Source organism: Zeus faber (genome assembly GCF_960531495.2).
Source record: "Zeus faber genome assembly, chromosome: 22".
Taxonomy (NCBI): Eukaryota; Metazoa; Chordata; class Actinopteri; order Zeiformes; family Zeidae; genus Zeus; species Zeus faber.
The window spans coordinates 18,755,040-18,778,623 of record NC_137209.1 but is presented as its reverse complement, the minus strand read 5'-3'; the positions used below and the strand labels follow the sequence as shown (position 1 = coordinate 18,778,623).

At 43.1% G+C, this 23,584-nt stretch overlaps 1 protein-coding gene across 1 annotated transcript; it reads left to right on the top strand.

Moving 5' to 3' along the window:
- Positions 1-1,428: 1,428 nt before the first annotated feature.
- Positions 1,429-23,094, top strand: prkd4 (protein kinase D4; the record flags this gene model as incomplete). The annotated part of the gene is made up of 18 exons (XM_080023591.1): positions 1,429-1,626; positions 5,675-5,822; positions 6,045-6,176; positions 6,426-6,580; positions 7,280-7,475; positions 8,047-8,130; positions 10,374-10,659; positions 11,674-11,797; positions 12,498-12,575; positions 14,460-14,658; positions 16,271-16,299; positions 16,395-16,467; positions 17,705-17,808; positions 18,050-18,211; positions 19,821-19,919; positions 21,279-21,546; positions 22,025-22,110; positions 22,833-23,094. 18 exons carry the CDS (start codon positions 1,429-1,431, stop codon positions 22,956-22,958), a joined length of 2,547 nt encoding a protein of 848 aa, XP_079879717.1. The 3' UTR covers positions 22,959-23,094.
- Positions 23,095-23,584: the final 490 nt, after the last annotated feature.

The following is a 23,584-nucleotide window of genomic DNA, read 5'->3' as shown; positions in this document are numbered from 1 at the left end:
CATGTTCAATGAAGAATAATTATTTTCTTCAGTTAGAAACTTGTTGAATGGGTGTGTGTGTGTGTGTGTGTGTGTGTGTGTGTGTGTGTGTGTGTGTGTGTGTGTGTGTGTGTGTGTGTGTGTGTGTGTGTGTGTGTGTGTGTGTGTGTGTGTGTGTGTGTGTGTGTGTGTGTGTGAGAGAGAGAGATGATGACGTGTGGCTTCCTGCTCTCACACTGAAGCCCCACATGAGGAAACCAAACCAGCAGAGTTTTGAGTTTCATCAGCCGTCTTCACTGGACTGAAGGTAAATACTGTATGAATAACAATGATCTAAATAATAATATCATGAATAGCTCTCCAGCATCTGACTTGAAAGTTATGATTAGGCTGTAGACTACATTTGAAGAATTGCTGTATAGTGTAATTAGCTACCTCATGTATTTCAAGATTCAAGAGGTTTATTTGTGACATACATAGACCTACGTTCATATACGCTGTGAAATGTCTTTGCAACGCACCTGGAGATTATGCAAAATAGTTAGTAAAACCGGACATACTAGCGAACCTAATTCTCACCGAGCAACCAACTGAAACTAACTGATTCCTAAAACTTTATGCAGTTAGTGAATAGAATAATATAAATAAAATTAAAAAAGACTTAAAAAGATAATTCAGTGTGGGGGTACAAAAAACAAGGGAATAGAGTTATGTATATGGGATAGGCTGTTTCATGGATTATATATGCTTCTATTATTATTATTATGCGTAATTATGAACTACATTTTCATATTTGAGGAATTCGTCGTGGGAAGGATCGGTGCGTTTCTCTACAGACAATTAGCACAAAAAAAATGTGACGGTCTGAAAAACAAAACAATAAAAGATGTTTAAACTTAGCCCAAAAATACAGAACAGAATTAAATAAAATATACATCACATATACAGTATGTAATTCTATGCACAGGATAAGTAATTATTGTCATTGTTTTTATTATAGGTATTACTACATTTCACTGAATGATGATGTGAATAATGGCTAAAGTTTGTTCCAAGTAATATACATATATTCCTTAATTAGGACGTATCTATGTTTTGTAAAAAGTAATATATATATAAAATGAAGTTTTTTTTTTTTTTTGTCTGAGATAAGGGTTTCATGCAAATATTATTTATTTGTATTTTTTAATGAATGTGCATCGATGATATTTTATATAAAGTGTCTTTGAATAAAGCACAAATTTACTTATGGTTTGAAGGAGAAATATACATCCATTCCTCCATCATCATCCCTCGCTCTATTCATCTCTCATGCCATCCATTCCTCCATCCATCCTTTCGTCCCTCCCTCCCTCCATCGCTCCATCCATCTTTTCCTCCATTTATTCTTCCATCCATCCCTGCCTCATCCATCAGTCCATCCATCCTCTCTCCTCAGGGAATATCGCCATGGCGACAGTGACCCCCTTCATCCCTCCCAGTCAGTGTGATCCGGGAACGGGCTCTGAACCTGGACCTGGACCAGGACCAGGACCGGCCCTGGTCCAGTTCCAGCTGGGTCTGTACAGGGAGCAGGTTCGAGTCCCGGCAGTGAACCTGAGCTATCGCCACGCCAGGAAGCTGGCCTCCGAAATCATAGCACGCAAGGTACAAACAAACAGAAACTCCTCAAGCGGGTAAAAATACTTGAAATGGAAATAAAAAGTAATTCTCAGAATGTCTCACATCAAGGACTCAGTTGGATGTGATTCAACCCAAATAAGATGTATCTGCATATATAGCATTTAGTCATTTGGTGTTTAACTGTTAAACTAGGGTCAAAGGTCATTATTGGACATTCAAATTACAATTCATCAAAACCCAAATTCACGTTGAGAACGAACCACTGTCCTACCTTTTTAAAAAAATTACTTTTACATTTCTTGGTGGCAAGTAATTTCATTTATTTTTACAGTAAATATGTTATATTAATATTTGTATTAATATTATACAATTGAGTAACATTAATATGTTAATGTTAGTATATAAGTAGTAACGACTGTGAAAGACCTACTCATGGAACTACTGTTACTCCTATGCTAGTGTGGAAAATGTAATTATACTGTCATTTAATACTCGTTTGTATTCAGGAAACGTATTTTTATATTATTAATATTATAATGATATCAATAATGTTATAAAGACCATACACTGCATATGGACGACAAAATGTTGTCGTGTGCCTCACAGAAGAGGAATTAAACAAGAATTTAAATCACAAAGAATGGAATAAAATTAGAAAAAAGTCAAATAAGACACTGACAAATGTGAATAAAGCACAATAAAACAGAAAAAAAGCACAATGAATCAGAATAAAGCGGGGGGGGGGGGAAGCACAAAACAGAAAAAGGCAGAATAAAGCAAAATGAAGTAAATACAGTGCATATATAGCAGTAAAAAAGTAGAATAAATAAAATAAAGTGTATGTATAGAAGATTAAAACAGATTAATAATAAAGCCTGGCGGTGGAAGGGGAGCAGGTGTTTCCAACCACCAATCACTTTGTTTACGATCAACAGCAGCAGCGATGTGAGTCCAACTGTTCTATTATAATAACTATTAATACAACTATGAATATAACTATTAACTGTAAATATTCTAAAGACAAGGACTTTGTTGCTGTTTTCAAGTACATTTTACTCAAGTATATTCTGTTTTGGACTTTTCTCCGTTTAAGAGTAGATATCTCTTCGAAAGGTCTATCCACACTTCTACTTCTTTATTTATAAATATATATGTTTTAATCAGGATTCCTCTGCATTTATATTTGTTTTATTTATATTTGTCTCTTTTCAAATTACTTTTTTCTGTAAATTGCGACCAGTCCGCCGTTTTATGCTAAGCTAAGCTAAGCTAAAGGGCATTCATTGCCGTGGCAGCCCGTCTTTAATTGCCCGCACGCGTTGCGGTAATCTTTTTTCAAATAAGAAAAGCACAGAAAAAATACACTAAAATAATATAGTGGTTAAAAATAACTAAGCAGGCCATAAAGTCTATTCTTATTACTATATATAATTTCACATATCCTGTGAATGTGTGTTCATTCATTTGGCCAGCCAGCCATCCAGCCTCCGCTCCTTTAAATACTTTAAATACCCTTTAACATCCGTTATTTAAATCATTTGTGTCAGTCTGGTACTATGACTTTTACTGGACTCATTTTGCGCCTTTGCTCCCACTTACACTGCCCGAGTGTGTGGTTTAAGCAAGTGTGTAGACGGCCTGTGTATGGCCCCTGTATCAAATATGGCCTGTCCACATAATGAAGAATAAGATGTTTCCTCGAAGTGTTAAACTGCTGCAAGGTTTCACAGTCCCATGTTATGCATATATCGTATCATTTGAAAAAGAAAAGTCTTTCAGCAGATTTGGGATTTAATGTACACACCCGTGTGTGTTCTCTCGACATGTGTGCACAAGTCGACTTTCCGAGCACAGCTGCTTTACTGGATCACAGTACACACACACGTTTCCAGGCAGTAGCTCAGTTGACCTCAAGAGTGTGTGTGAAGAAACAGCAGAGCAGTACAGTCACGACAGATGATAAACGAGAGGAAAAAAGAACGAGGTTCTATCTTTATTTTTTTTTATGTTAACATTTTCCTTAATTTGTTTGTTTATTGTACATTGGCTCAGTAAGTTGGTCGTTGAGGCTTCATTCGTGCTAAATTCTCTGTCTCTCGTCCCTCTGTCTGCCCCCCCCCCTTTCATTTTTTTAAATATGATTTTGCATTACATGCATTCAATGTGGAAAAAAATTAACGTTTAGTAGCTTCATGTAAATATCGCATTCTCTCTCTCTCTCTCTCCGGCTCAATTCAATTCAAAGAGCCTTATCAACATGGGGAACATACGTTTACATTGCCAAAGAGAATTTAAAAAATAAGAAAATAGGACGTCAAATTAAAGCAGGAAAAAGGTAAACGCTGCGAGAGGAGATGAATCAGTTTTGGAGTTGCAGCCTTGCTGCAACGTGACGACGGCTTAATTCAATGTCGGCGATCAAAAGGCTGCTGCAGTTCGTACTGAGGTTTTTGGGGGGGTTTTGCACCGCTGCTCTCACGTCCCGTCCCTCCTCCCCGCACTCGGCCTCTCGTCACGTGTGTCGCTCCGCCGGTCTCCTGCGGCGAACTTGATCTTAAAACCTTTACAAGAAATAGAGCTGAGGTACGAGTCGGGTGGAGTCGGGGGGGGGGGGGGCATTAAGTTTCAAATTGTCAAAAAAACGAAGAAAGATCCGGTGTGAAACGTGCAGCCGGTGGGGGTGGACGTGGTTAAATGGCTGTGGCTTTGTTTTTTTCTTTCTTTCTTTGTGACTTGCAGATTTGTGCTGATCTGCACCAGTAGGCGGCACTGCCGAGCCACACACTCTATTCTGTCTGTCATGCGAATTTGATCCAATTTGTCAAGTCACACTTTATTTATAGAGCGCATTTTATACCAGGGCAACACAATGCGCTTTACAAAGAAATACAAAAAAGAAAGAGAACGTAGTTGTCAGCCGGTCATTACAAAAGAATGCCCCTGAAACAACCGCAACAACAAAAGCAACAACAAAGACAACAAAAACAACAATAAAAGCGACTCCAACCACAGTGGCAGCAACAACAGCCACAGAAACAGCAGCAACAACGGCAGCAGCAACATCGACACCAGCAGCAACAACAACAGCAGCAGTGTCAATACCAGCAGCAGCAACAAAAACAGCAACAGCGCACAAGCGAAGACGTCGCCGGGACCGGTAGTGGTAGCTCTCACCGGAACCAGAAATCTCCTCATCTGTATGGAGTCAACAGTGTGTACCATCTCATCTCAACGAAGTAAAGCACAGCAAAGATGTCACCGGAATCAGAAATTTCAACTGTGTGCACCATCTCATCTTAATCCAGTCACACTCCTTTAATTAGCGTCCCTACGTTACTGGTCAAATTTCCAAACAGACCTCGGGAGGGAGATCCTTTTGACTCGCACTCTCTCCGAAAACACACCCTTCTTATGATCCTCTAAGTGTAATATCACAACAGAAATAACCACAGCAACAAAAATAGTAGCAACACCAGCAGCAACAACAGCAAAACCAAGCAGGAGGTAGGTAGGTAGTTGGGAAGGATGGTACAGAAGGTAGGTGGGTAGTTGGGTTGGTAGGTAAGAAGGTGGATCAGTAGGTAGGTAGGTAAGTGAGTGGTTGGGTTGGTAGGTAAGTAGGTGGATCAGTAGGTAGTTGGGTTGGTAGGTAAGTTGGCTGGGTAGATATTGTATATAACTGGGTGTGTATGTGGAAAGTAGAATAGCTTAAGTAAATAGGCGAACGTGAGGGAGGACGAGAGGTGTGTGTGGGGGGGGGGTAATGGGTATAATGTTTTTTGTAGTGAAATAAATACAAATAAAATATTTCATACAATTTCATAAATAAAATAAGTGCTTAAGAGCCTGACTTTTCAACATTGCAATTGCGTCTCTTCTCCACCCACGGCATCTGTGTCCGCACTGTACGTTCTTCTCTAATCGAACGCTAATTTAGATCGATTTCGGACAGAATAGCGACAGCCCCAGCCCCCAGTGTTTACCCTTCCACGCCATTCAAAGGGTCTAGTCAGTGAGGTAGATATCCTTAGCTTTGCTTGGGCTGAGCCACCGTCCCTCTCTGGGTCTCCAGGTTCCAGACTGCAGCGTGATGGGTGGAGGCGGCGGAGCGGAGAAGGTCCTGCTGTTCAGACACCAGTCATCCTCCCAGAACCACCTGGAGCGCCTAACGGAGCAGGACCTCATGCGAGAGGGAGACCTCATCGAGGTCGTCATCTCAGGTCTTAATTCACTGTCTGTCGCCGAGCGCCATATTTAGGAACGCGACACTCGGGCTCCAGTTCTTGTATCTTCTCCAAAGATGAACTTGGGCCACCCGGAGTCGGGGCCTCGCTCAAGGGCATAGGCCATTCAGAATCAGATCAGGCCCTTGCCGCTGTGGTGAAAACCTCTGAATCAGTGGGACCGGTTATTAAAGTGACAATCCCTCTATCCCGGAGCAGGATCTGCCACGGTGGCGGAGGTGAAGATCAGACCCCACTCCCTGGTGGTCCACTCGTACCGCAGCCCGACCTTCTGCCACCACTGTGGGGAGATGCTGTGGGGCCTGGTCCGCCAGGGCTTGAGATGTGAAGGTACCTACCTGCCCCCGTGTGGTCTCTGCTTCATTTATTCGCAAAATCAGAATCAACAGAGGAGCAAAAGATGGACAATGACTGTGTGATTAGGAAGTAAAATAACCACCTGGGTAATTTCTCTAAAGCGCAGTAGCACAATGTCCACAGAAGTCTTTGATTGTCCTATCTCTTTCCATCGCGCCCTCTTAAGTCCTTTGTTCATGGTTCTTTCCTCTTTACCTCCGTCCTTCTCCTCCCTATCTCCAGGCTGTGGACTGGACTTCCATAAGCGCTGCGCCCTCCTCCTACCAAACACCTGCAGCTGGGCCAAGCGTCCGGTGGGCACCAGCCTGTCCCTGTTCCCCCCCAGAAAGGCCAGGGTGCACTCCCTGTCCCTGCAGGCAAGGGGCAGTCTGGAGGAGGTAAACCATATCTTCTCTGACACGCTGCGACACGCCGCGTACAGCGTGCCCATTCCTTTCAGCACGTTGGGGGTTGTTATGACGACACCGCAGAGAGACCTTTTTGGCGTTTTGGCGTCATAATTCATTGTGGGATGCTACGATATGTCATTGGGTGTTGTATGTCGTCCGGATACGTGTCGCATACTATTCACCCGTTGTTGGTTTTTAGATTGATTGTGTTTTACTATTTTTTCTGTAGGTTAATTCTTAGGATTTTTGTGTATAACCAGTTAAGTATTTTTTTCGGTTTATTTTGTATTGCCTTTGTTCTGTTTTCTACCTTCCTTTGAGCATACTATGGTTTTGGACATACTTGACACTAATAGGGCGAACTAAATAGTAGGCTAGTATGCCATTTTAGGCGCAGCCTTGATGTTTTGGTTTCTAAAGTTCTGATGTAAAAAATGAGAATTAATATTTAATTTTTCAGAAATCTGACAGATTATGCACAACAACCTTGTCTTAAAATTTGTGCTAAACACAGTTGTTGAAAAAAACAACAACACTGCTTTGTTCCCAAAGTAAACAGATACTGCTCAGTCTGATACAGCATTTTGGAAATACATCACACAAATCACCTCATCATCAAAACAGTGTCACATGTCGTAACGTGTGTTGCTCTTCACTGCTGATGAGGTCAAATCCGTCCGCCATCAGATCAGCATGTCCAAGCCCAAGTCCAGGCCTCCGTCCTGGGCGGAGCCCCCGGTGTGGCTGGGCTTGGGCCCCGACGCGAGGGCCGCGCCCCAGGTCCCCCACACCTTCCACATCCACAGCTACACCAGACCCACGGTGTGCCAGCACTGCCAGCGGCTGCTGCGGGGGCTCTTCAGACAGGGCCTGCAGTGCTCCGGTACCAACACAGCTTCAGAGATTAGAACTAGGTGTTAGGATGTAGTTACTGATGTTTGTCTCAAAGTTGTTTGACAAACATTCAAAAGTCAATGGCTACACACAGTAATACAGCAATTTGCGCAAAGCCTTCAGCTTGTGGAATAATGAATTCATTTGGTAATATATTTATGCATACGATTGGACAAAAGTAATGTAATGCACAATGCCAGAGACTAGATGGAAGATGCTTTTATGATAACATGGTTAGCGATTAATTTGTCTTTATCTAATGGGGAATTCATGATAATTTAATCAAAATTATATGTAAAGTTATATACCTAGTCAGCTTTAGACATACAAACTTTTTTTTTTAATCAGTAATTTCCATTTATCTTCACGGTGAATTTATGCTTTTACATAAAAAAATAATAATTTTGACTTCCCACATTACATGTTTTGCAACTTTAAAATTTGGGCTCCCAAATAAATAAATGTGATATGGGTGTTTAACATATATCTTCCATGTTTAAAATTATTTCTCTTTTTTTTTTTTTTTTTTTTTTTTGTCTAAAATGATTCAATTTTTATAGACTGCAGGTTTAACTGCCACCGGGGCTGTGAGCCGCTGGTTCCCAGAGACTGTCCGGGCGAGAGGAGGCGCAGCAGCAAGAAAGGTAACACCCAACTCTGCCCTCAGGGACACCGGCAGCAGGGATCTGGTTGGTTCAGGCTTGGTTGGACTGGTTCTGGTTGGTTCAGGCTGGTTGTTCCCAGTTCTGGCTGGTTCTGGCCAGTTCTGACTTGTTCAGACTAGTTTAGACCGTTTCTGGTTGGCTCTGGCTGGCTGTTCCCGGCTCTGGCTGGTTCTGGCCAATAATGCTGATGCTGAGTCACTGACCAAAGCGCCCCCTCCATGTTCCGTTAAACTGAAACCATGAGTCATATTTCTTTCCAGGAACATATGAAACACGATGACGTCTCCGGATCCCTCTGATCATCACCAACTGACCATGTTTGTCAATCTGTCGGGGTTCCGGTGGATCAATAAGTAATGGATCATAATGTACAGCCATCCGGTCATTATCGCCAAATAACCCCAGACAGTGTGATGGGGAGCTTGCATCACCCTGAAGGGTTATGTTATGAAGGTTATTTTGCGGTAATAACCAGCTGGCTGCGCGTTATCTTGCTTATTGCACGTCTGACCGCGTCCGAAGAGAAACGGTTCCACAACAACGTAGCAAACATGTCCCTCCATGTGACAGTGCTAATGTGCTGTTAATGTGAAATTGAACACATCCTAATTCGTCTCTTCAAGCCGTCCATTGTAGTTTAGACAAGACGTTGTTAGCTCGGCATGTGGGCGTAGTGATACGAGCAGGGCTGGGCAACCCTGTTACTTTTATAATGTAATTTATTACATATTACTTGTTGCTTTCGTGTGATAGAAATAAGTTACTTCATAATATTACTTTCTGTGTCAGGTAGGGCTGTGCCCGACTCAGAATTTTATCAGTCCGATCGGATTCTGCTGATCGATGTTAATATTCGACTATTCAGCGGGGGACATGGAAAGCTGTGTTCACACATGAAAATATATTTATGATTACCCTTATTTATAATTCCTCATTAAAATGTTATCCCTGTGAATTTTATAATCTTTTTTCTATTTTAGTCTGTTATTGTAATGTGCACTGACTGACAAAACAAACAAAACGACCGTTCGACTTGAAGAATCTCAGTCACTCAGGGGGGACATTGAATAAAGGGCAAAACATTATTTTGTTTATAATCAGTATCATGGCAACTTATAACACGTCTGTGGAATACTCCCTTCTGATTGGTCAATAGCTAATCAGTTATTTCTGAATAACGACCGCTGTCCGTTACTAATGACCGTTGCCACAGGCAAGCATGTCGATTCATGTCCTTAATATAGGTGGAAGATTATAAAACAGGGATAACATTTCAATGAGGAATTATAAAAATGGGGAATCATAAATATTTTTATATGTGTAAATTGTCCGAACATGGCTCTCCGTGCGGGTGATCGCCGTGCCCCCCTGTTATGCACTGTGCTTTTTTTAGTTTTGTTCAATAAGATCATTCAGTAAAATACTTATTTCAGTGATTTGATTTGATTTTTTAAGAAATCTTTTTTTATTTTTTTTTTTTTACCAAAAAAAGGCTATTGTAAAAAAAAAAGAAAAATCAGGGCTATTTTAGAGATTTTTTTTTTAGTTGACATCATCCCATTTGTCCTTCATTACTTTTCACATGTTAATAAATAACTGACAGTTTAAATGAACCAGACGTTATCTGCAGTGGAAATGTACGACCCGTCTCTTATCTGATTGGCTAAGTGACCATGATGAGACATTGACGAGCACCGCTGCTGATTGGCTCAAGTCGCACGGGAGAGGAAAGAGGAAGAAAAGAGCCTCATACAGAGGAGGGCTGATATTTCATGGCCTGCTCAGGCGTGGCACCGAAATCTGTGTTGCGAATCGATCTGGTAGATACCGATCGAACTGGTGCTATTGTGTTAGCAGGTGCCCAACCCAACAGGATGGGGGGGGGGGGGTGTGATGCGTGCTAAAATTAAATACGATTTGATGAATTTGAAATGGTAAAAAAAAACTGAAAATCAATATGTGGCGGTCAATGTTGATATCTTGATAAAAGAAAAAATAAATAAAATATTAAAAATACATAGGAAGGCGGCTGCCTATTGGAAGAGAGAGGCAAACAAAATTGACAAAATTCTGAGTCCGGTACAGCCCTAGTTTAAATAACAATACTTTAACTCACAATTGAACTCACATGTTGCCCTCAGTGAGTTTGCTGGTGAATTCAGTTCTGAACATGCAGAGGTTTTTTTTTCGGGATTTAACTCTGTGATGGCGTGTTTTCGTAGATTCGGCGGCCAATCAGAACTTGAGAAACGACCCGGAGAGCGACAGCTCTCAGTTCTTCAGCGTGCCGTCGTCGGACAGCTGCGACGAAGACATGCCTGCTGGCGACGGCGACGAGGACGGCGACGAGGACGGCGACGAGGACGGAGACGAGGACGGAGACGAGGACGGAGACGAGGACGGAGACGAGGACGGAGACGAGGACGGCGACGAGGACGGCGACGAGGACGACGACGACGACTCGCTGGCAGAGCTCGACGACGTCTTACCGCAGCAAACACCAATCAGGTAACGGATGAGTGACCGCTGAAGGCAGCTGTCGACCAATCAGAATAGAGTATTCCACTGAGCCACAGTGAAATAATATACAAGTATAGCTGCAGGCAGTAATACACGGGGTCCAGTTTCATCATGTTAGGCGCTTATTACAGGTTCTGTAAAACACGTATTGCACTCATGTCACTGAAGGTTCCTCTTGTGGTGTTTAGTTAGTTTAGTTTAAATGTCCCTCAAGAATGGTGTTTTAACAATTGCGATCATTCCTGGATCATGCAGTGCGGACACAAAAGAAAGGCACGGCTGCTCCAAAGGTTCTTCGAACTTCCTGCGGTGCCAAAACGCCTTCTGTGACCGAGAATAGTTTTTTGAGTTTTGAGAAACACAGCCCGAGTTACAGTTTTCCGAGTTTCCATTAAACGCAGCGCAGGTTGTCTTTCTGTGCGCGTTGTCTATGAACGCAATGCAGTCCACAAGTCGCAAGCGGCTGGATTTGAAATACGTTGCGAGAGACAGGCTTGGATTTGTATAAATTCGGAGGATGTTACAAAGCGTCCCGCTCCTCAAACTGATCAAATCACGCCAACGTTCTTCTACTTCCAGTAAAATTACAAGTTTTTCTCCCGTTTCTGCTCCAAATGTATATCGATATTGATCAAATGTGAACGACAAGACATCTGCACGTCCCGGTTCTAACGAGACCTCAACCGTGTCTCTGCGTACTGTGGTCGACGTGTTCCAGATTCTTTAAGCCCGTTAAACGCCAGGAAGATTAAAAAAAAATAATAATAAATTGGAGCAAAAGTCCTGCAACTCTCCTTGTAACTCTCCGTGCACATGAACTGCATCTCGTAGCTCGTATTATGTCATTTTGTCTGTTGCATTGTACAAAATTTTTATGAAACATATAGAGGATGTTTACTGGGTTGGTCCCCGCTCCCCGCCCCCCCAAAACGTCCTCCAATTTGATGCGTTAGAATGGATTGGTTTTGGGTATTTTGTTGATTTGTTTCTTCCTCTGTCCAGTCCTTGCTTTAGCAGCAACATCCCCCTGATGCGGGTGGTGCAGTCTGTGCGGCACACAAAGAATCGCGTCGGCAGCGTGCTGAGGGAGGGGTGGCTGCTGCACCACACCACCACCGACATACTGGTGAGGACGCGCGCACAATCAAAGTGTGACTGTTATGCCATGTGAGGTAATATTCTTTATACAAATCTCATTACAAAAACGCCCCATCATGAGTGTGTAAATACATTTTGTGGGAAAAATCATAGATAAAAATGTAAAATAAATAGGATATGAGAGAAATATTTTGCCGTACCCGTGCAATTCCTTGGAGGATGCCTATCAATCATATGATAGTTAATTTAATAAATAAATGTAAAAAAAAAATATATATATATCATATGATCGTTGCATTATTAATAACACAGTAATTATGCAATTATATTCCCAGTTGTATTATTAATAATAGTTTTATTAATATAAAAATATAATCATTGCATTATGACTAATACAATAATTATGCAATAATATTTCCAGTGGTATCCCCTATGGGGGATGGTGGCTCAGGCGGTAGAGCTGGTGGTCTAGTGATCTAAAGGTTGCTGGTTGGATCCCAGGCTCCTCCTGCTAGCATGCTGTAGTGTCCTTGAGCAAGACAATTAACCCCTAATTGCTCCTGATGGCTGCGTCCGTCGGTGTTTGAACAATTGTAAGTCGCTTTGGATAAAAGCGTCTGATCAATGACTAAATGTAAATGTAAATGTAATGTATTATTAAAAATACAATTATTTCAATAAAAATTTCATTAATATAACCGTTGTATTAATACCTAACCCTAACCCAGAGGAAGCGTCACTACTGGATCCTGGACTGGAAAAGCATCACTCTCTACCAGAACGAGAGCAGTACCAAGTACTACAAGGTACAACGTTTGTCTTAAAATGTATGCTTCTATGCGGAATTGTAACTTATCTTTACTTACTATTCAACACACAACGGTTTATTTTTGTTTTGTTCTTGTATTTTTGCTTAGTAACTTTGGTTGGCTTTTTTTTCGGCAGGGTGTTGCCACCGAGTGGCCAAAAGAGGCATGTCACAGAAATCTACTGTGAACTGAATTTCTCCCACTAACAAACAGTGAGGGGTGAGACCAGGGGTGGGCAAACTTTTTGGCTCGAGGGTCACATTTTGTCTTTAAAACTGACCAGCGGGCCAGACCAGTATGGAATATATACAAACTGATCTTTCCCTTGTAGCTTCACGTTCAGCTCATTCATGTATGCCAGTATGTCCACAGCGAACGCCAAATCACAAAGCCAGTGTCCGTATTTCAGCACGAGAAAATCATCGGCTTTCCTCATTAACTACAAAAATTAGCCTGTTCCTTGGCAAATCAAACACAGCCTTTGACCGTAATTCAGTAAAAAAATATTTTGCGATCATTGTTGAAAACCCGACGCTCGCTGTCAATTTTGCCTGCACATTTCGTTATGGGTGACACATACCTGATGATCTGGCAAAGTGAAGAGACACTTGACGTCAGAGAAGGCCTGGCAGTGCGCCATCTGTTGGCACCATTAGTATTACAGGAAAATAACAATGAAATGAATACAGTGGTACTTTGACTTGCGCTTTTAATTTGTTCCGTGACAGAGCTCGTAATTCAATCTGCTCGTATAGCAAATCAATTTTCCCCATTGAAATTAATTGCTTTAATCCGTTCCAGACCCCAAAAAAACACCCCATTTTTTTTTTTGTTACGTGTTTTTAAATAAGAAAGAAATATTTATAAATAACAAATATTGTATAAAAACATAATAAAAGAGAATGCGTAGATCATTTTTGCCTTCTCGCAGATGATACCCTCCGTCACGCTATCGCCTGCGAGCTGCTTCTCCGTCAACCACACCAACAGCAGATTCTCCATCTTTTCATGGACAGCGATCCGCAGCTTAGACATTATTTTAACGCCCTTGGCTGGCATAATACCCTTTATCGTCTCCTTCTGCTTCAGTATGGTACATATCGTAGAAGTACTACGCTCATACTGCCTCGCCAATTCATCACACGCACCTCTCTCTCCTGTTTTTCAATGATTTTGCGCTTTAAGTCAATGGACATCATCCGCTTCTTCTTCTCAGCACTTTTTTTTTCGGACCCATGGTTTGAAAAAAAAAAAATTGGGGCAAAATAACTGCACAAAATGCACAAATCGTGAGCACAAAACACAAAAGCGATGCTTCCACGCTCAGGCCACCACGTGAAGTGAAGGAGTGAGACGCTGGATGCTGGCCGCATTCGCTCGCCACGCCCACCAGCGGCGCTGCACCTGAAGCTCGCTCCTCCTAACTCACGTTTTTGCTCGCAAATCAATACAAAAAAACGACGGCTCGTAACTCGGAAAAAACTCATATGTTGGTGCGCTCGTAACTCAAGGTTACCACTGTACTACAAATTTAAATATATTATATGATTGTTGTTAATGTAAATGCCTCGTGGGCCGGATTAACCAACGCCAGCCGTAGTTTGCCCACCCCTGGGTTAGACAAATGTTTATTTTGTTTGACTTGAATCCAAAAGGAATACATGAGGTTATTTTTCAGTGGATCTTTCAGTGGATGAGTAATTGCGTCACATAATTTTTTTAAATTCTGTTAATTTCAAAATATTTGATCTACTTTTGGCTTCCATCCATCAATCTTCTTGATAAAATTTTTTTGGCAAAAGAAAAAATTCTTTCTTAACCCCTTAAAAACCGAATTCCCTCCATCACTGGTTCCTCCCTCCCTCCTCGCCACTCTTCCAGGAGATCCCTCTCTCCGAGGTGCTGCAGGTCCGAGGCCCCGCCCAGCTCTCGGTGCCCGTGTTGCCAGGCAACAGACGACACTCGTTTGAGATATCGACGTGCGTGGCGGTGTTCTGCGTCCTGGCCGACGCCGACGCCGATGCCTGGGAGCGCGACATCCGCCTCGTGATGATGCCCGTGCACGGCCACCGCGGTCCAGGTCGGAAGACACACCTATACCCAATGAACTCTTAATAGTTATACACTAAATGTGGTATATATTTTTTAATATTATTATTATAATTATTATTACTATTGTGGCTTTAAGGATTATTGTTTTTATTGTTATTAGGGGTCCAGCTCGCAGGGCTAATAATAAAGTGTCTGGAACACTAAAACCGCTGGACCCACGGACACGGTTGAGGTCTCGTTAGGACCGGGATGGCTCAGAGATCTAATGGTTCAAGTTTCATCCATAGCGATCTACATTTGGAGCTGCAATTAGTGGGGGAAAAAAGGATTCAATTTGACCGGAAGTAGCCAAACGTTCGTGCATCGCCGATACGGCAAGGTTCTCAAACTTCAGGTGGTGTAGTGGAACAAGAGGAGTCTGAGTAAGATGCTTTGTGACATCATCCAATTCGCTATACTGTATATGTGCATTGTGCAAGGTGCGTAGTGTAGTCTCCATCGCGCTGTAGTGGTTTCAAACAGCGCGTGTGTCGGTGTCTGGCCTTACCTGTTTGACCTGGGCGCTGCTTTTAGATTGATATTTGATCTCTTTTGCTCTATTTGCAAACAAAGGCGTTCTGTTCCCATCCAACACGGTGTTGGATGCTGCATTGTGTCCCTCCTTACTTTGCGGGATTGGAGGAAGTCGTAAGATACAAACTGGAGGAGTCCATGATGCGTTTCAAGCACTCGAAACGCATCCAAAAAGAACTAGGACCCGGGAAGGTATGAATAATCACAGAAAGTCGTCACTCGGCCATCATTGCCCGACGCGGCACCAAGCGGTCACTGAGTGCTGCTCTATTTCCACCGACAACAGCGCAGCCCCCATCCCCACAAAAGGAGAGCGGTTAAAGAAAGAATCCACGATTTTCGGAGGGAGTCCCCTGTGCGCTCCAAATGTCCCTCATGTAATCACAGAGCGCAGATACAGGAACCCCGGAAACCTGTGATACAAACCTAACATGACTAAACCGGACCTCGTGTGTTTCTGCCTGCAGCTCTATTTATTACTGTTACTATTGTCCTTGAGTTATTATTTTTTACATCCTCGGTTCTCCACCTCTCCCGCTCCAGGATCCAAACGGAATTTGAGATTTGATCCATTCTAATTTATTTCACAAAATTGGTGGTGCAGTTACCTTAATTGTGTGGTTACAATTTGTTCAATTGTTTTGTTTTGTGCATTTTTATCTTCATTCATTCAAACATTTATTCAATTTTCTGTTTGATATATTTTTTTTAAAATATTAATGTGACACGTGTGGGATATTTTAGAAATGACGCTGTGAAAGCCACACGCCGCGTTTGGAAATGAAAAAGTGTGTGTGTTATTTATTTAGATTGCGGTCCACTCGAAATGGACCTGTGACCCAGTTTGGGATCAGGACCCTTCATTGAGTTAAATATCTATTATTGCTTTCAGAGAATTATTTTTGTCTTTTTAGAATTGTTAGTACAGTTTTATTGTACTCAAACAACAGTTGCTCATCGTGAATCCATAATCATTTCAATTAAGTTTGATTTCCTTTTTGTTATTGAATATTCTTATTTTATTCTGAGTCTTCGTGCTCAATGAATCTGTTTTGTGCTTCTTACAGATAAAGATTTGCACAGCGGAGCCAAATCTGTGAGTAGTGTAAATATATTTAATAACCAAACGAGTGCCGTGTGGTGATAACTCGGAGTGTAAGTGGCTGTCTGTTGTTTTTTTGTTTTTTTTAGGACATCAGCTCAGTTTATCAGATCCTGAACGACGAAATTTTGGGGTCTGGGCAATTTGGAGTCGTATATGGAGGTAATTTAAAGCAGATTCTTATGATGAAATCATGCTTTTGTGTGAAAAGATTTGGGAGGAGCAGTCTGTTTGTTTTAATGTTGGACGTGCTCTTCTAATAATTCATTTATTAGGACCTACAGTATGAGATAGATCAGGTGTCTTCGCACTGCAGGAACCTTCTCATGTTTCTAAGAACTTTCTGGAGGAACCGTCCCCTTTTTTGTGTCCTCACTGCAGGAACGAGGAACATTCGTAGTTCTTAGAACTCCCTTTTTAGCTCGGCACAAGAGGAACCGTCAGTGACGTAAAGCGCACGGTGATCGGTCCGAACGCAAGTCCACGGTCCCTCGGACCAGCCCGTAAAAATGCCCAATGATAATAAAAACCAGATGTAATTATTTCACTTATTTTATTATTTTACGTTCATTGAATGAATTAACGAGCGGCCCGTGATCACTGTGCGCTGTCCCGAGCGTGCCCTTGCCTTGCGAAAGTCGGGACGAACTGTTAAGTTACGTCTTGTAGATCTAAGATGAGTGACGATTCAGCCACTGGATTGTTTATTTCTCACCTCAAACTTGTCCAGAAACAGATGTTGGTGAAATAAATGAAAGTTACAGAGTAAATACAACAGGGAAGTCATGCCGAAACCCACTTGGCTGACGCCCCTTCAGCGTTGCAGTGCGAATACGACCAGAAAAAAGAACCTTGAAGGTACTTGGTTCTCGGGGACCTCCACAGTTCCTCGTTCCCCTCAGGGAGTCTCCACAAAACTGTTCGGTGCGAAAGCGCCTTTAGACTCGTGTCTCATTGTGGCATTACAGAACCTCACATCTAAACAATAGGGATTAATAATAATGTTATAAGAATAAATATAGAAATACCTTAAACCGGAAAATTTACTTCAAGAATTTTGGTAAATTCTGGTAATGTACAAAAAAATAGATAAACAATAAGCTTAAAAATTAACTTAAGAAATTGCAACAAAAAATAAAGCTAAACAATTGACAATAAAAAATGATCCTCTATATCAACAATTCACATTCTGACAGTGGAACGAGTTATTACCGAAAACAGAAAAAAAAACTTCTGGCATTTTCTAAGCTGCTCCTCCTTACACAGTAAACCATGTCCATGCAAACAGTAAAATAATAAACACTTAGAAGAAGAAATGGGAAAATATTTCTGTTTAAATATTGCTTTTTAAATATTCCAAATCCGATTTGAAGGGTTGGTATAATTTCCTTCTTTCCAGGGACCCACCGTCAGTCTGGTCGTCCGGTCGCCATCAAGGTGATCAAGAAGACTCACTTCCCCAAACAGGAAGGACGGCTGAGGAACGAAGCGCTCATTTTACAGGTTCTTAAGCAAAATATGACTGTATAAGTACACCGGTGGTGGGCCAACCTCGCATGTCACACGTGTCTTCTAGACCCCCACAGTCGGTCTGTCCACGGATGATGAAGAAATTCACATTTATTCAGAACTAATTAATGAAAAAATGTATTTGCTTAAATTAAACATTTATTCATGATTTTCTTTCGTCATATTGGTCCAATAGGTGAATTTGGTGTCACACTTTTTCCATTTGCGTGTCTAGAACTTGTCCCATCTTGGCGTGGTCTTGATGGAGGCCATGTTTGAGACGGTGGAGTTAATCTTTGTGGTGATGGAGAGGCTGCACGGTGACATGTTGGAGATGATCATGTCCAGCGAGAACGGACGCCTGCCCGAGCGCATCGCACGCTTCCTGGTCACACAGGTACTGTCCAAAAGGTCCAGCTGCCTGTACCGCCCAAACCTGTACCGCCCAAACCTGTACCGCCCAAACCTGAACCGCCCAAACCTGAACCGTCTTAACTTCTCAAACTTGAACCGTCTGAACCTGAACCGTCTAAACCTGAACCGTCTGAACCAGGGGGGTCCAAACATTTTTCACTGAGGGCCACATACAGAAAAATATACGAAGGGCTGGGCCACTCACTGGAGGTGAGGTGTACATGGCCTCACCGCCAGTGTATTAAAGCTAGCAAAATCCATGAAATGCAGGTAAATTATGCTTTATTATTGAGTATGCTTCAAGAAAAAAAACCCGCCTCCATCACAGCTTTCCATTAATGAGTTTTCATTTATTTTGTTACAAAAATGTTTGGCGGCACATCCTCAAAACAGCAGCCTCAGATTGCTTCTCCCGTCAGGATGGTGATCCCCCCTCACAGCCCTGTGTAAAGGGGGAAACATAAGGGGGAAAGGGGTTGGGTGTATTTCAAGCTTATGCTTGAAATATGCTTAATTTGTTATTGGGCTCATTAACACATCTACTAACGTTTGTTAGAAAAAGTTATCAACTTTAATTGACTGAATTTATTGTTATTTGTAATTATTTACAGTGTAATATATTTTAAACTCACCTGTCATGGTGAGTTTAACAGAGAAAACGTTCTCTTTTTTTTTTTTTTGCGCGGCGTCTCATCAACTCGGCCCTTTCCGAGCTCCGGCAGAAGTCGGGTTGGGAGAGACTGCTGACTCTTCGGAGAATTGGCCACACCGCATTTCCGCTGCGTTCTGATTTGCAGACTCCCTCCCGCTTCCCCCGCGTCCGTCGGGAAGGGAGCGGAGAACAGGTTGATTTCTCTCTGTGGTAGAAAAATCTCGGAAGCGCCGACGGAATTCTATCATGGGAGGCGTGATCACAGACACACGTTTCTCCTTTTTAAAGCTCAGCCTTTTGGGGGGAAAAGGCAAATTTGATTTCGGGCGGCGTTTGGGGAAGTGTGCGACGGCGAAGCTGTGTCAGTTGTGTCTCAGAGAGACGGAGCTTCGCACAGGATGCGTTTTCGTGTGCACATAGAGTTGTGGTACGAGCTGGTGTTTGCCTTGTAGGCTGTTGTTCAGCCTACCTACCTACCTGCCGATACCTACCGATCACCTGAAATAAACAGGTCCACCAACCATAGAGGGTCAGTCGGCTCATGAAGAGGTCGGTCCTTCTCTTTCATAAAAGTGGTCGGCTTCTGATCTCAGAATTAAACCGCTGCACCATGGAAACCTGAACCGCTTTAATCCAATCTGTCCAAATGTCCCCACAGAACACCGAACAGTCCCAATCTAAAGCGCCCAAATATCCGAACAGTCCAATCTTCCAAGCCTCAACTGTCAAAACCGCCCAAACTGGTCAAACCATCCAAACCTTCAGAACTATGTACGACGTTTAAACAAAGTGTCCAAACCTAAACTGTCCCAAACCTTCCAAGTGTCCAAACCATCTCTCCAGGGATAAATCAAGTATCTATCATTTCAACTGTCTGTGTGTGTGTGTGTGTGTGTGTGTGTGCGTGCGTGCGTGCGTGCGTGCGTGTGTGTGTCCGTAGATTCTGGAGGCCCTGCGGTATCTCCATCTCAAGCACGTGGCCCACTGCGACCTGAAGCCGGAGAACGTCCTCCTGGCCTCCACCGACGCCCTCCCTCAGGTCCCGCGCTCAGACCGCGTCACCATGACGACACGGTGGCTCACTCTGTTCCCATTGGTCGACAGTGGTTTGAATAAAGACCGCCCGCCTGTTCGTAATGACCCTCCTTTCGCTTGGGCTACTGCTGCAACACTGGTGGGTGACGCTACATGGAAACTGCAACGGAAGATGAGAAGAAACGACTGTGGATATGTCCGATTTCGCATTCACAACGTCAATATTTTAGCCATATGTAATGAGATATTTTTTTGTTTTGTTCTTGTAAAGCAAATAGTTTGCAACGTTGTTGTGGAACTATTTTTCTTAGCGGAAGCTTCTTAAACTAGACATACTAGTTAAATCATTTCAAATCAATGTTTTGTCTCAATGTGTTTGGAATTTTATTTTAGAAGTCGTCGTGTAATAATCAGGATATCGTGCAGCCAGACGGTCATTATCACCAAATAACCCCCTTCAGAGTGATATAAGACCGAGGTTATTCTGCGGATAACACCTGGCTGGCTGCACCTTATTCCCTGTGTGAATCCTTTTGTTCAACCTTTATTTAACCAGGAGGCGTCTTCAGACTAAAATGGCCTTGAGATTAAAGTAGACAAAACAATACAAAGAAGAAGTTTATGAAAAACCACTGCACGCTTCAGTTTAAATCATTTTGGCGAAACCAGTGTCGTACCGGGTTATTCAGTGATAACCAGCGGCTGCCTGTGACACGGCTGCTTCCCAAACAGGAGAATACACTGAGACGGAAACATTGATTTGAAATGAATTTACTGTGAGTACGTCCTGGTTTGGGAAGCTTCCGCGACGAAAACTACTTCCACAACACAGCAAACTATTCACCCCCCCAAAAAAGACTAAACCGAACGTGTTTACCGTCGTTAATGTGAAACGGGATGGATCTGCATTCACCGCAGAAAGTCTCCCTTTGTAGTTTCTATGTAGTGTCACTCGGTGGTGGTCAGCCTGTAGGCGGAGTCGTACAAAAAGTCCAGGCAGAGAGCGGTTGCCAAGGACGACGGCCATTATTCATAAATAACTGACCGCTGATAAAATGGCTTCTCCTTGAAAGTAAAACTTGAAAAAATTTCGACCTTTAGAAGTAAAAACTGGAGTGATTGTTGTCAGTCATTTAAATTACGGTTTTTAACCGTTTTAAAGATTCTTTAAAAGATGAACTCAATGACAGAAAAGACTGTTTTTATCATTGACCAATCGGAACAGAGTATTCCACACCAGGTTGTGATACGGATGTTACCTCGTACGACACCCCACATTCAGGTCCTGAGATGCGGGAATCGAACCGGTTTGATGCATATGAGGTTTCTCCTGGTTTTGAAAATGGTGCTTCCCCTCCTTCAGGTGAAGCTGTGCGACTTCGGCTTCGCCCGCATCATCGGCGAGAAGTCGTTCCGCCGCTCCATGGTGGGCACGCCCGCCTACCTGGCGCCCGAGGTGCTGCACCGCCGCGGCTACAACCGCTCGCTGGACGCCTGGGCGGTGGGCGTCATCACCTACGTCAGCCTCAGCGGGTACTTCCCCTTCAACGAGGACGAGGACGTCCGGCAGCAGATCGGCAACGCCGCCTTCCTGTTCCCACGACAACCCTGGTCCGCCGTCTCCGTGGAGGGTAACCGTCGTTCCGCGCGGGTTATTTTACTATAGCAACCGGCCGGCTGTACCTCAACCCTTATACCTTATAACACGGCTTCTTACGAGGAAACAAACTATTCTTCGCATTGCCACGTTCATGGGTTGTTGTTGTAGTTTGTAAACAGCGTCACCAGATGGCGCTGTTTACATGTGGAGTTGAGAATCTACAGCTGCTTTGTTGCTGTCGGAGGGAGGGAGCTCCACATGGACACAATGATGGATTAAAAAAATATATATATATATATGTTCCGTGTGGTGTATCACGAGAAGGTGTAGATGATGGAATCCCGTCCGGCCACAGGGTGGGGGTTTTTGGGCGGATGAGGGCGTGTTCCCACCACGTCGGGTTCGCGTTATTTTCGTCCATGTTGTCACAGTTTGACTCCAGGTTTGTGTGTCGTAACCTGTAAATGGAAGACGTTCTCCCTCCACCCCCCCCCCCCTCACCCCCCCAGCCGTCAGTCTGATCCGGAACCTGCTGCAGCTCTCGGTGCGACAACGCTTCAGTGTGGGCAGAGCACTGGGACACGCCTGGCTGCAGGTAAAGTCACTCTTCATCATCTATTTAATCTGGAAGAACAAATGATAATTACGTGTTTTTACATGGAATGAAGTCTGGTCACCTGGGCTTGAGCACCGTGACAACTTTTTTTTTGACGTTGTCCACGTCTGTTTCTTACAACGCAATTGTGTTTTTTTTTTTTTTTTTTCTAAACATTTAGGAACATTTCTTACACTCCTTATCTGTACGAGTCACTTTCACTTGTTTTTGCTGCTGTTTGTCTTTTCACAACGTTGACAATTGGCACCAAGTACCAAAGTTTCAGACAACGTTGAAACCTAAAACCTTTATTATAATGATCATAACACTTAGACCAGACGAGCGTGCACATCAACACCCAAAGTCTAGTTTTGTTCCAGGAATCTGAATTATGTCATGATAAGCAAACAGCCTTAAAACCTGAACTCCCTGCAGAGAATTCAGCCATGAATGTTCCTTCCCGCGATATTAGTGGTGTCTTTAAAAACGTTCAAATTCCACTTAAAAAAAACAACTAATAAAATAATGGAAATTGGCTTTTGTGTTGCAAGATCAAAATTGCCAAGCGCCTTGGACTTCAACTTAGTGATCACTGGTTTTTCAGTTTGCGAGTCGGAGATTAACTCCAGAGTCATTTTGAAGGACAGTTAGTTTGTAGTTTAGTAGACAGTTTTTTTTTGGGGTCATCATTTCTCCAGTGACTCCTCGTTCTCCTCCACCAGGACTTCCAGCTGTGGTGCGACCTGCGGCGGTTTGAGCGCAGCGTGGGCAGCAGGTACCTGACGCAAGAGGGGGACGAGGGCCGGTGGAGACGCCACGCCCAGGAACGCGGGCTGGAGTTCCCCTGACACCGCCGCACCGGGAGGTCAGAGGTGAAAGGTCACTACCACCACGTGACCCTTAAAAAAAACAAAAAACTCTTGGTGATGGGATGTGTTGGACACAGTGGAACTTTTTCATCACAGTTTCGATCTGGAGGTGGGAACTGGGTCGTGGTGAGAGATTTGCCTCTTTTATGAGATGTTTGTTTTTTTTCGACTCATGGTAACGGTTGAACCACGTCGGGGACTTCATCACAAATCTTAACATATGACCTCATGGATGAGGAGCTCGGGGCCTTATAACCCCGTGGCCCATGGGCCCGATGATGGCCACCAGTCAACGTAGACGGCCCTTCGGATAAACGTCAGTGAAGTTTAGAAATGCCTGCAGCACCTACGACCACGTGATCGTCAAAATGCCTTTTGTTTTTGTGATGTGCTTGAAGGCGATGCCTTCAAAAGTCCTGGAAAACAAATGGAATCCAGACGTTCCATCGATGCAGTGTAGGAGGATGGTCCCCAAAAAATTGTAATATCTAAAATACAACAATATGGCATCAAACCCCATTGAAGTGACTGAGTATTTGACTCATTTTAGATTCTCAGTGAAGTTGAGGTGTTATACAGATGGAGGCGTCGCAGGACCGTCCATT